Source organism: Armigeres subalbatus, chromosome 3 (genome assembly GCF_024139115.2).
Source record: "Armigeres subalbatus isolate Guangzhou_Male chromosome 3, GZ_Asu_2, whole genome shotgun sequence".
Classification (NCBI taxonomy): Eukaryota; Metazoa; Arthropoda; class Insecta; order Diptera; family Culicidae; genus Armigeres; species Armigeres subalbatus.
Genome location: NC_085141.1, coordinates 186,916,145 through 186,930,364, shown reverse-complemented (window position 1 = coordinate 186,930,364; position 14,220 = coordinate 186,916,145). Strand labels below are relative to the sequence as shown.

General features: G+C 37.7%; 2 protein-coding genes across 3 annotated transcripts in view; one reads left to right on the top strand and one right to left on the bottom strand.

The window, feature by feature from the left end:
• LOC134227696 (DDRGK domain-containing protein 1) overlaps positions 1–772 on the bottom strand; it is a 47,788-nt gene extending 47,016 nt beyond the window's left edge. For both annotated transcript variants that reach the window (XR_009983730.1, XM_062709354.1), the window contains exons 1-2: positions 583–772; positions 16–521 (exon numbers count right to left, since the gene is read on the bottom strand). Coding sequence is in view for 1 of the 2 variants with exons in the window: in XM_062709354.1 (XP_062565338.1) it covers positions 16–521; positions 583–679 (603 nt within the window). In the remaining variant the exon portion in view is untranslated. The remainder of the gene's footprint in view (positions 1–15; positions 522–582) is intronic.
• Positions 773–8,062: 7,290 nt separating this feature from the next.
• LOC134219670 (transmembrane emp24 domain-containing protein eca) lies at positions 8,063–13,546 on the top strand. Its single transcript, XM_062698475.1, has 5 exons — positions 8,063–8,153; positions 8,210–8,385; positions 8,450–8,581; positions 12,935–13,170; positions 13,232–13,546. The coding sequence occupies exons 2-5, from the start codon at positions 8,253–8,255 to the stop codon at positions 13,379–13,381; spliced, it is 651 nt and encodes a 216-aa protein (XP_062554459.1). The 5' UTR covers positions 8,063–8,153; positions 8,210–8,252; the 3' UTR covers positions 13,382–13,546.
• Positions 13,547–14,220: the final 674 nt, after the last annotated feature.

Sequence of the window (14,220 nt, the reverse complement as noted above, 5' to 3'; positions counted from 1 at the left end):
AAAGAAATTACAAACCTTTACAAAGTTAATAAATTCCTGAAGCATATTCTGCTTTTCATTGTCTTCCTCTTGTTCAAACCCTTCCTCTTCGACACTGAAGGCTTCTTTCATCTTCAGATATTCTTCATGTTCCTTCCTTTCCTTTTCTTCTCGCGCTTTCCTCTCGGCTTCTTCAATTTTCCGTTCTTCCTCAGCCGCTAGTTCATCCTGCCGTTTGCGTTCCTCCTCCGCCAACGCATCTTTCTTCTTCTGGTCTTCCCGCAATTTTATCTCCTGCTCCCGCATAGCCTTCTTCTCCGCCTTAGCTTCCAATTTAGCACGCTTTTTTGCACCCATTTTCTCGGCTGCCAGATCTTGCGCCGCGTGAGGAATTTCATCATCGTCGTCGTCGTAATCCGCGGCATCGGCAGCAGCAGGCGCCACTGCGGCTACCCGGGCACGATTCCTCTGATTTCGGACTACCTGAGCCCGACGGGGTGGAGCATTGGCCTCACGCCCCTCCTGACCTAGGGGATCAGTGCCTGCAGGGTAGTGAAATGATATGGAATGAACTTTAAGTGAGTCAATTCCAGTTATACTCACCATCAACAGATTTTCCTTTTCCTTTAGCAAAAAATAATAATGTTAATAGCACCACCAAAAGGGCAATAGCAATTCCGCTAAGTAGAAATAAATCCATTTTGGAAAAAAAAACTTGCTAAATGATTGAATTATTGAGTGTACTCGTGTCGATGTCTTTATTTTTGTTTTTATGATGTTTTGTTTTGCATCTTCCTGACAGTCTTCGCATCATATGATCTGACAGTCTTGATGACAATTGACAACTTGACGACCGGCGGGGAAGATAAATCAAGACAAAATTTTCAAAACGACTTATCTGCTTTTGTAAACAAAGATTCAAACGACGATTTGACGAATCTGATTGCTCTCCCACGCAAACCAGCACCACCAATCCAGCTTTCCACGCTCGGTAATGGCGGCTTGTTGGTGTGTAAACATCAATCGGTCACTGTACCGTTTGACACTAGCTGGAGGAAAGCTCACTAGCGTTCCTGGGTGAGGGGAAGGGAAAAAAGGCCTTTTCGCCAGTGAATTTTCTTCCAGCTAGTGTCAAAAAGTACAGTGACCGATTGATTTTTACACACCGACAAGCCGCCATTACCGAGCGTGGAAAGCTGGATGTGCGAATACTTTTCCAGACGATTTAGCAACGCTGTTACTTTCGTAAACAAACGCTGCCAGCACTTGCCGCAGTGAAAAATGTTTAGGCTTGCACATGACTTTACATTCGAAGACACTTTTTGATTATTTTGTCTATCCTCTAGCAGTGCATTTTCGCTAGAATTAAAGAGCAACACGAATGAACACGATATAAGGCATCAACTAGACTACTTTTACTTACGAAAGCAAAACAAATTGTTTATTCGATAAAACTTTGGGACGATTCAAATATGACGTCCACTACTTTTTGAGATTTCTAGACCCCCCTCCCCCCTCTGTCACGCTTTTTTGTATACCTAATACATGTATTGTCACAAAATCTTAGACCCCCCCCTCCTAGAACCTGTGACATCATTGTTGAACGACCCCTTTTCATAAACTCTATTTCACCAAAATCGCAATACCTTTCGATCTGCAACAATAACAATGTTCATTTGGCTCAGATTTTGACAGTTCTCAATGCTCAATTGGCTCAAGATGGCTGCTTTCGCATATCTCTGAATGTAGGATCCCTAGGTAGATGAAGGTTTCCGCTACCTGTTGATGGTGTTGGTTTGCGTGGGAGAGCTATCAGGGAAACCCCTTGGCTATCAGATTCGTCAAATCGTCGTTTGAATCTTTGTTTACAAAAGCAGATAAGTCGTTTTGAAAATTTTGTCTTGAAATATTTTATTTCAAGACAAAAGACAATACACCCACTTCTGAGCAGTGGTGCAAATCTGTGAATATTGCTCACAAAAAGAGAAGTAGGCAATGCAAAATACTCGCGAACACTTGTTTTGCCTTATTCTTGCCTACCTACTACTCGCAGAGAAAACAGAAAAACGAACCCCGAAAAATGTTCGTGAAGCTTCGCGAGTCATTCGGGTTAATTTGCAAAATGTCATAAAACAACTTCTAAACATGTTTATCACGGATGTTCGAGGTGTTCGAGCAAGAATACCTTTGTTTATGCTTATTGTGTTTATCAGAAGTGAAATTTATCCATTGTAGTCGAAATAACCACAAATACTCGCGACCGTGATTTTTATTCCCGAACAAAATACTGCCCTGCTTTTTTACTTTGCTCTGCCCGTACTCGCGAACAAAGCAAGCACCAAAAAAATGCAGGCAGTAGGTTCGCGCGAGTGTGGCATTTTTTGTAGGCCCAATTACACTCTTTTCTTACTCGTGAAGCGAGTATTTCCACCACTGCTTCTGAGTATTCCCATTTCTCCGTGTGCATGTATTATGCATCTCGAGATAAATCAGAATACTGCGGTTTCCTGCTGGTTGCTTCTCATGTAATCGCAACGGTCACAACAGAGTCAATAAGGCAATCCATGAGACAGCTGCGATCAGCTGACGATTTTTGTTTACCTTGATTTTTTGACAGATTCTGACCGGACTGACAGAACAATCAAAAGAATATTGTTAAGCGCGGTTTACACCAGTAGTGAGTTGCCTTCAACTGCATACACACTTTGTTTTGATTTCGATTGTCAGTCCCATCGCTAAATGTCCTCATGGATAGCCTAATAAAAATCTCACCCAACGTATGCACTTGCCATGATAAACACTCTCCATGTACTCAGTGACTCCGGTTGCCTCTCACTATACAATCAAACACTGCTGTCATTTCGCGAAAAGCACGTGGTTTTGTTTTGAGCGGGCCTATCTTTTTACACGGCGGCTATCTTGACGTTTACCTTCGCAGTCGAGCCTGCGAGTGTAAGACCGCCGCAGCATTCTAGAAAAAGATAAGCGCGACAATATGTTTATTTTCAAGAATAATCATTTCCGTAGTGGTTTTAAACAAAACCGACTGAGTCGGCGATAATGATTCTCAATATATTCTGATGTACTCATCAATAACTCTGGACACAATGGAACGTAACGGCAACAATAACGACATGATTTGAAATTTGGCCCTTATGTATTTCAATCCAAATCATGGTGTTCCCATCACTTTTCCGATCCGTTACATTCGGTGCTTGATCCGACGGGTACAATGGTGCCGCACCGCGAGTAATCTCGACCGAACAGAAGGAAGATCAGTTGCAGACCAGAGACCATCCGTGTTCGGCGACGAGCTGCAAACATATTGGGTTTCTCTAACCTGGGTACGTGGGTGGATCAAACTCAATGTCGCAAACTTCCTGAAAATTCAAGTATTTAATAGATTTGTATTTTGTATTTTGTTTGGTCGCTTTTACTTACCGAAATATTTGTTAGTAAACAAATATTGATTTGCACAGTGCACAAATTACGAGTTCAAAACCCCGAAAAAGTTCCTCACAATATGGCGCTACTTCCAGCGTCATAACTCATGTAAGTCTAGGGACCTGAACTCGGTAAAAGTATTACCGTAAGCTCAGCAAAGCATATATTTTTAACTTATTGCTCGGTATTTATTTTTGACAGCTACAAGCAGATTTTGTTGAACAGAGCAACTCGGTTATCTCTTTTACCGATATCCTGTAAATTGTATTACATTGCTGAGAAGTCGGTATAATGTATTACAAAAATCTGTAAATTCCTCTAAATAATTTAGTTAATTATTAACTGACCTCTCGGATCGAATTTAAAATTACCGGGCAAAATCGATAAAAAATATTATTTACCGAGACGAAATTCTCGATTTGAGTGTGTTGCTTCGCGTCGCATCGCATGTCGCGTTTACTCTGGCGGGCACCTAAGACGATCCCCACCAGTGCGTAAATAAAGCCAAAATAGCAACCTCTATCATGACGCGAACTCGCACCGGTCGTTGGTAAACGGGTTTGGGAAATGTAAACGCAACCTTCGGTGAATAGCGAGTTGGCAAATTTGGCGACCCGCTCCAACCGTTGCCAAACCATCACACGGAAATAAAAGTAACGCATAAATAAAAATGTGCCGCCTTCTGAAAAATTGTTCGGTTATTCATCATCAAAACCATTATGATGGAGGTCAGTTTAGTTTGGATTTCAACTGATTGGCGGCGCTAGTGCATATGAAATAACCTGATAGGTTAGATATCTCGAAATCTGGAATTTTTAGAATATTGGCGTCTTCTACAAAATTGTTCGGGAGGTCAAAACCATCATGATGAAAACAAGTTTAATTTGAAATACAACCGCTTGGCGGCGCTAGTGAATTGGAAATAACCTAAAAGGTTAGATATTTCGATAGTTGAAATCTTAAGAATATTGCCGTCTTCTACAAAGTTGCTCGGATGATTAAAAGCATCATGACGAAAGCAAGTTTAGTTAATAATACAACCGCTTGGCGGCGCTAGTGTATTGGAAATAACCTGATAGGTCAGGTATCTCAAAATATGTATTTTTTAGAATATTGCCGCCTTCTACAAAGTTGTTCGGGTGGTCAAAACCATTATGACCAACGCAGGTTTAGATTGAGATATAATTGCTTGGTGGCGCTAGTGTATAAGAAATAACCTGCTAGGTTAAATATTTCGAAAACTGAAATTTTTAGAATATTGCCGTATTCCTCAAAGTTGTTCGGGTGGTGAAAACCGTCATGATGCAAGCAAGTTTAGTTTTAAACATAATCGGTTAGCGGCGCTAGTGCATACGAAATAAACTGATAGGTTAAATACCTCAAAATCTGGAATTTTCAGAATATTGCCATATTCTACAAAGTTACTTGCCATAAGACGAGTTCGTACAATTCCATTTGATTCCACCCCTTGGTTGTACCTTTGACAGATACTTACGAGGGGCGGATCACTCATGCATTTTCGAAGCAGCCATACGTATTGATGTATGCATTGGCGTATTTTCAAGCATTTTATGTCGCATTCGAGCATTTTGTTGCATTGGAGTACGCATTGATGCATTCCACAGTGCATTGAAGCATTTGGGACGCATTTGAGTACTCTACCATGCATTTATAATCAAAACAACATGATTTTTGCCTTTGTAATTCAATTTTGACGTATACATTTGTTTTGCTTTCGATTGAAACTTTATATCCCATTTTTATGGAAAACATGCCATTTATTCTATTGAAATTTCATTATATTCCGTATTAAAATATTGCAAATCGTGTGAACATTATAAAGCATGATTACGTGTGCTATTCTTGACGTGATTCGAATATTCTCACAAGTTTATCCGACTCACTGGCGAAGTATGATAAGGCGGCAACCCGACAATAATATATAAAATTTTCATGCATTATTTGAAAAAAAAACATCGTTATAGGTTATTAGTCGACGAGGTGAACATTTACTTTTCCCACATATTCCTCATAGTAAATAAAAACTGTTCCTGATAACTACCACCGTGAACTGGTAGAATTCAGCGCCTTGTGTAGAATCAATCTTGGAATCAATACAACAAAATATTTGTTTTGCAAAATCATAAAGTTTTATTCAAAGCAATCCAGGTTTCAGATTTGAACAAAAAGCGGCCTCTTCACGGGGTTCCAGCATTTCTGAATCCTGGATGTTGCAGAATGGGACCAGAAACACCAAATGCAGTCAAAACACATGCCATTTTGAAAAAAAAAAAACCTAAAATTTGAGACGTCGTACTCTAAGTCTCAAATCTTCCTCGCGACTCTGCATCCAATATTTCCCCACAAATTCCTCAGTAAATAGGAAAACGCTCCTTGTCGACTATCACCGAGAACAGGTAGTGTTCAGGATATTCTATTCTCAATCCAGTTGGAAACCGGAATTGTGTGCTAGCGAAGTTGGATTTTTCTCACAATCCGTACGTTAAACCTAACTTCGGAGGTGGTGCGCTGTTTTCATATCGCGAAGCGCTATTCAGCGCACCACTTCCGAAGTTAGGTTTAACGTACTGATTGTGAGAAAAATCCAACTTCGCTAGCACCCAATTTCGGGTTTCAACTGGATTGAGTATATCAAATGGAGGTTGGGAAACATCGTCAGTTATTCGCGGTTGTACCTTATTTTTCCTAAAATTTAAAGTTAAAGTCAATGTCTGCGACTATCGCTCCAGCAAAACAACGATGGAAAAATGTGGCATCTATACCTGTCAAATCGGTTAAGCGCACTTCGTGAGAACACGTATTTTCTAACGCATTGATGCATTTGTAATGCATTTTGTATTTTATACCAACAAGGATTTATTAACGCACTTAGAATTTCGACGCATTTTTGAGCGCATTAAGCATTTATTCGCATTTATCTGCGCAATTAATATTTTATGCATTTTTTGAACGCATTAATTTAATAGACACATTTTTGGCGCATTTTCATCAATACGTATTTTAGATTCAGTAAAATATTCAAGTGATCCGCCCCTCGGATACTTATTTCGACTTCTACAGTAAGGCCATCTTCAGTGTCTCGTACTTGACTCGATTCGACTCAACTCGAGCGCCAACGAGTATTGCGGTTTCAACCAAAATTTCTGGTTTGACTACCCTTTTAAATCTTACATAATAACCAACCTAACAGATAATTCGGATATCTTTGTAAAAGATGGCCACTTTCCAACTCTAACGGATTTAGAAATATTTAACCTAACAGATTATTTCTCATACACTAGCGTCGCTATGCGTATGAATTCCAAACTAAACTAGTCTCCATCATAAATGTTATGGCTACCCGAACAACTTTGTAGAAGACAAAATCTTTCTAAGTCTTACAGATCTCGAGATATCCACCTCACTAAATTATTGCATATAAGCTAGCGCCACCTAGCAGATGTGTGTCTAGCTAATCTGATAATCACAAAATGCATTACGCACATATTTATATTACAAAAGTTGGAGCGCGTTCTGAAAGATTTAAAAATAAATAATAATTTTTTCCTAGAAAAATATATTAAGCTCGTTTAGTGGAATGTATTAAACCGTCTAAGACGAATTAAGTACTGTCCATTTAATTCCACCAGTTAATTTTCGTTATCTTTGCAGATACGTATTTCGACCACAACTGTGTGGTCGTCTTCAGTGTCTTGTACTTGACTCGACTTGTCTGGTGGAATTAAATGGACAGTACTTAATTCGTCTTAGACGGTTTAATTTTTTCCTGATTTTATTTATTTCCGTGTTTGCCTCAATAGCAACCGGATATTCACCACCGGTGCGAAGCATGATTGCACTTCAACAACCTTGATAGAAACAACCGCCCGGATAAAAATGTACTATTGGTTCAATAGTGTAAACAATTGAATTACCATACCATGTACGGTATACAATAGGATACATTGTTTCTTGATGGTTGCACAGATTGTATCAACACTGAGGATACAATACATCAACATATTTCTCTAATGTAACAATACTTGCAATTGTTTTTGAAACGTTTTCGTACATAAGATTCATACATTGATAACTTTTGAAATATTTCATTACATTGCATATAAACTATTTAACAATATTTGCCTCATAGCGCCAAATATGCATTTTTTCCCTTTAAATTGCATTGTTGAACAGTAAAGCTGTCACAACTGAGAAATCAAGAATCGTATTGTTTTACTATACAAATACAATACAATCCATTGTATTTTGAACAGATTTGTTCGGATATTTCAACAATATATTAACCATACACTCTATTGTGTGACGAAAAAAATGTGTGGAAAAAACTCAGATTTTGTATAGTTACGATACTTAACAACCCGTACATTCTATTGCGAAAACTTCATTTACATTTGAATAAATGGTTCATAACAATGCATTCAAATGTATTTCTATGGTTCCATTTACAATATAATCCATCGCCAATTCAATGTTATTAATAGTAGTGTTACAATAAATCGTACTGTTATTCTACTGTATTTTTTATTCGGGCGGTGCGAGAGCAAGTGCATAAATAAAATATGAACGCATTTCGTTCCTATACTAGACACTCATTTGGATACACATCGGTGGGGATCGTCTAAACACTGAGGCGAGGCGACGATCTTAATCCCGCCTGGTTGACAGCAGCTCTAAAACTCATTGACGTGTCGTAGATTAATAATTAAAAGGTATAAAATTTTTATTCGCTATTTTTCCATATTTCTTACCTAAAATCTCATTTTAGTGGCTTAAAAAGGTCTTCGGAATTCAGCGCATATCCACCGGAAATGAATTGGCAACGTTGTTTACTGCTGGTTGTGGTTATTGCTGTGGAACTGTCCAGCGCGTTGTACTTTCACATCGGGGAGACGGAACGCAAATGCTTCATCGAAGAAATTCCTGACGAGACCACAGTTATAGGTGAGTTGATCCCATTTGTCTCATATTGAAACGAGTGTTTAGGTCATATATTTGCTTTTTGTAGTAAACTATAAGGTCGAACTGTACGATCCGCGAAGCGGCGGTTTTATGCCATCATCTCCCGGTATCGGAATGCACGTCGAGGTTAAAGATCCGGACGATAAGACCATTCTTTCTCGTGTATACAGCTCAGAAGGTAAGATCGCAATTGCTCCTTATAAATAATTTGCTTATTTTACTCTCTCGATCACCTTGTATAATACGTCTACCGAAGCTTCCGAACTAAAATTTGTTCGGATCGTTGTCCAAGGTGTTTGTGATCTGAGATTGTGATTACTGATTATGTTGGCAAAAGCAATTTGCAGGGTTGTTACGACTACGCGGATTTCGCGGATTTACATAACGATTTTAGGGTTTCGCGCGGATTAAGTTTTAGGTTTAGTTCAAGGTTATTAACATTATTTTTCGGATATGTCCAAGTCCTTATTTAATGACATGCATTACACTCTCTCAAGCATTATTTAAACAAATGTTATGAGGAGAGATACGCCACTTGTAATTTTTAATCCATTCTAAAACGACGCACACAAACCATGTCTATTGAAGGACATGAACGAACACCCATTTTCATCTTGTCTATTTCTTCGTAATTCCAAGATATTTGTCAGTTCCAAATTGGTTGTTTCTTTTACGATGAACGAATCAGCGATATTATTCTTCAAAAGTCGCCAGGAATTCTTTTATAATATTGGAACATTTTATATTTCCCTTGTAACATTCATCTAGTACGAATAAAGATTTATACAACAATTGAAAACATAAAAATGTTCTGGGATTTAATGCAGATGCCTCATTTTAATAAGTTCTTCCGCAGAAAACTTCCTAAAGAAATTTCCTCAAGGACCCTATGATGATCCTTGTATAAATTCCTTGCAAATAAATTTCCACAGCGTAAAGAAAATTTCTGCAGCATTAAAACCCGAAAAATTATAAAGACATTTTTGGAGAAATTTTCTAGAGCGGTGACAACAGGAATGACTAGAATATCGAAAAGAATGCCGCCATGAATTTACAAAAGAGTTATAGCGATGACAGAAACTTCTTTAATAAGTGCCCAAACATAAAATCGAGAGTGTTTCCGCAGGAAGTCACAAATCAATTTCTGCAATAATTTCTAAAGCGATTTCCGTAGGAATTCATGAAGGGATTTCTGCAAGTAAGCTCTGAAGGTATTCCGCAGGTTATTTGTGGAGAATTTACTTGAACTCACGTCAAAATTCACAAATGAATTACAAAATAATTTCCCAGGGGAATTTTTGTAAGAATACTCGGAGGAATTCCCACAGATGTTCACGGAAGAATTTCCTCAGTCAATTTGGATCAAGTTCTGCACTTCAGCAGATCCAAGGGCATTTGGATTTCTGCAAACATTTCCATAAAAATTTCCGGGAGAATTTTCGGAGGATAACCCGTAGAAATTCCTGGGATGAATCTGCGCACAGATGAATTTCTACAGGAGTTCTCGGAGTTTTTAAATGAAATTCCAGTAAGAATGGTCAAACAAAATTCTGCATGAACTTTTAGAAAAGCTTGTTACAAGAATTAGAGGAGAAATAACGGACTAATTTCTGTTGGAGTTGACGCAAATTGTTCTGCCGTATTTCCAAAGAAATTTCTTCTTAAATTTCTAAAAATATTCCTCTGAATTTTTTGAAGGAATTTACGCTTGATTCTGACTTAAACATCAACGGAGCTTGAGCAACTATGTTAGATTTTGTATTATTTGTTTCTTGATGTAGATAAGTGATAAATGAATTCAAATATTTGTTTTATAGAAGTTTTGTTTAAAAAAAGGAGCTTCATTGTCTAATTCCTTAATATGTACGCAAGTTTGTCTTGTGATCAATAACTAAAACAAAGCTGCATACCTAATTAATTACTTCAAAAGAAATTGCGGTTTGGGCAGATTTTTTAATATTTGCCACGTTTATCTTTAATCAACTATGACCAAATCTGGCCTTAACATTCATTTGTATATCAACGTACCTTGTGCCGAATTTTATAAAGTTCTATCAACGAAAAAATCCTGACAATAACGGAACAAAACATGCCAAAGCCATCATCTAATCCAAAAAGCGGTGCTTATGCAAATAGTTTGGCCTGTTTAGTTTAGTTCTTGTTCCCTTAGATTCAGTACTTCTAGTGGTGAATAAGGCCATTTAGAATTGTTGTAATACTTACTGCGGTTTTATTTGTCATATTAGTATTTTGATACAAACTTCAGATATCAGTTATATATCTGTTATCAAAATCAGTTATATTGTAAAAAAGAACTTGAAGAGAAGACGCACAATAAATTGTTATACAAAAATTGACATTTAACGTGTATTTGCTCAGAATTTAGATCTGGATCGCGCGGATTTGACACGGAATGGATTTCATGTCGGGCGGAAATGGCGCCGTTCGATAAAACAGTTGCGAAGATGGAACTTGAAGGCGAAGTAATCGGAGTATTCCCACTACGGAGCGATTTCTATGAACTTGACGTTTATTATTAATACGGAACAGCAAACTTATGTGAAGTTAATCATGTGAACCTCTGGCATCAAAGGCTAGGACACCTAGGAAGCAACAGTATGAAAACACTGGCTAATATGGAGAAGGGGATGCCTGCACAATCTGGAGAAATAGAATTTTGTGAACCATGTATATTTGCGAAGCAGTGTAGAGAACCATTCAAGGGCACCCGGGTGCGTGCGAAAAGGCCATTGGAGCTGATCCATTCGCATGTACGGATGTATATTTTTCAAAAGCCCAAGAAGATTTCTACGCATCAAAAGGCATTCAAGTCGAACCAACCGTAAGTTATACTCCACAGCAAAATGGAGTGTCGGAACGGCTCAAGTTCCGAAAAGTCTGTGGAACGAAGCAGTATTAGCATCAGTATACACTTATTGAACAGAAGCCCCACAAGCGCATTGGATAAAAAAAATAACTCCAGTTGAAATGTGGACGAAAGAGAAACCAAGTCTATCAAAACTTAGTCTTTGGAAGTAAAGCCTTCGGCTGTATACCGTCTCAATTACCTAAAATGGGTGAATCGACTCTTGTCGGATTTGCTGATGCTGATTGTTCCTCGGACACGATTGACAGGAAGTCAGTAACTGGTTACTTGTTCAAAGTGTATGGATCATCCGTATCCTGGGCAAGTAAGAAGCAGCAAACCGTCGCAACTTCATCAAGCGAAGCTGAGTGTATTGCTTTGAGCGCTGCAACATCTGAAGGATTATGGCTCAAAGGTATACTGGAAGATTTGAAGGAAATATAAAAGAAGGACTCGTTCGTCATTTTTGAAGATAACAGAGGATGCATAGCTATGTCCAAGAATACCGAATGTAAACGCGTGAAACATATCAATATTAAGCACCACTTCATAAGAGATCACATCAATAACAGTACACTTGAAGTCGAAGCTGTTAACACCACTTACCAGTTGGCTGGTATATTCACGAAAGGCTTAGAAGCTGGACGATTGCAGATTCTGAGATCTAGCATAGGATTAGCCGATTAAGAGGGGGTGTTAGAAATTACAGTAATCGAGTTAATTGTTAACAAGCGTAGCAACCAATGAGTTATTGACACTCCTTCTCTATTCGTTAATTTTTGTCATTCTCATTTAAACCCTCAACCAATACGGAAGTCCAATAAATATTAATTAAGCTGTTTGACCCTGTGTTAATTTCAATCATTAAAAAATAGGGGCATATTTAACGGGTTAGAAAATGTTTGCGTAACGTTGGGTTTTTGAATTCGATGAAAGATTGTTTTCGCCATTATAAGAAATTTTTTTAAACATCCAAAACAGTCGATTTTTTTATCAAAGTTTCATGTATTTTGAGTCCTTTGCCATCAAAGAACTAAAAAATAATTTCTCCATCGTGAGAAAAAAATAGTTTTTATTTATTTTGAGCACCCCTAAATCATGTCCGATTTAGCTCAGACATTTTAGAAATTCCTTTAAATTTTTACGTTTTTGCTTATCTGAGAAGATTTTTTTGATACATGCTTCTATCTGTTCCTTATTTAAAATCCATTGTTTCTTTGAAATAAATCAAAATAATAAGCATATTTTTATATCAAATCATTAGCTATAATTATATTTTCAATATTAAAGTGAATTTGTTTCAAATACCATGCATTTTATTTCATTTTTTAAGAGATTTATTGATAGATTGATACGTTACACGCCTGCGTAATGCATACAAAATGAAATTATAGACACTTCCGAAGGAAGGGTCAAAAATCCACATCAAAATTGAATAACAAGGAGTCGCAAGTAGAGTTCGATTTGTTTGCATTTGTGCCCCTGCTAACGTCAAATTTGACTTCCATCATTCAAATCTGTTTCTCGCAATTTTTCAGCATTTTAAATTTCAACCTTATGTTAATTTTTTTTTACTTCTTCTGCCTTTCATTATGTTGAGTTCCCAATGAATTAATGTAGTTTTTCAAACAAATGATGTAATTGCATTAATTTTTTACTATATAGGACGTATTTCCTTCACATCTCACACACCCGGAGAGCACATAATTTGTATGTACTCGAACAGTACCGCCTGGTTCAGCGGATCTCAATTACGGGTGCATCTGGATATTCAGGTCGGCGAACATGCCATCGATTACGCCAACGTAGCCCAGAAGGAAAAACTGACCGAGCTACAGCTACGCATACGACAGCTTTTGGATCAGGTGGACCAGATTACCAAGGAGCAAAACTATCAGAGGGTAACTAATAAAAATCCATTCGAACGCCAAACAGTCATAAACCTTTCAATTTCATTCGCAGTACCGAGAGGAAAGGTTTCGCCAAACAAGCGACAGCACAAACCAGCGGGTTCTATGGTGGTCGCTAGCGCAGACCCTGGTCCTCGTAACTATGGGACTGTGGCAAATGAAACATCTGAAGAGCTTCTTTGAAGCAAAGAAATTAGTCTAAATGTCTATTCAATTTGTTTCAAAGTTTTTTAGACAACATTTTGAAAGTATAGCCAACCAACACAGACAATGGTTGACAATGAAATCTGGTGAGACTTATGAATAATGAGAGTAAACATCTCAATTAGATCGTGTTTGAATAAATAAAAAATAAATGTATTTCGAATTTGGTCTGAATCTCTTCGTAGTATTATTCACAAGATTGGTTTTATTCAATTATTAATCCAGAAATGTGGAATCAACAATAATTTCCTATATAGGCTAGATGTACCAGTCGTGACTTTGGCACCAGTTGTCGAACTAATGCTTTATATGCAAAATGGCCAATCAAATCACCACAAAACAAGTTCAAATCGATAAAGGATATTCATATGATACGATAACACCTTTGATCTCCTCCAAAACAAGAAAAGCATAATTGTAAAAATTGATTTTGCTTAATTTTTGACGTACTTTGCGCCAGTTGTCGCACTAGTAGTTAGTAGCTAAGAATAGTGCCACATGTGGTGCATGCGTTCCTATTATGGATTAATCAATTTTGAGAATTATTACAAATTTTATTGTGGTTTTCATAGCTGTTCTAAGGAGCAGGAAGTAAAACCTTTCGCTTGATATATAAAGTCGACCCGCATGCCTTTTACTTAAAAAGAAACAGTTGTTCTTGTGTATGGCGACGATTGGTACACCCACCCTAGTACGAATTTATTTCGGCAAATATATTTGACACCACTTGTGTAAGAGTGTCTTCTTGACTAAGCTAATATTTTCTCAATAAATGTGTTGAATTTCGCACTGCGAAAAACAAAAACTAATAAGGAATCAGCCCTTTATGATTGCCTG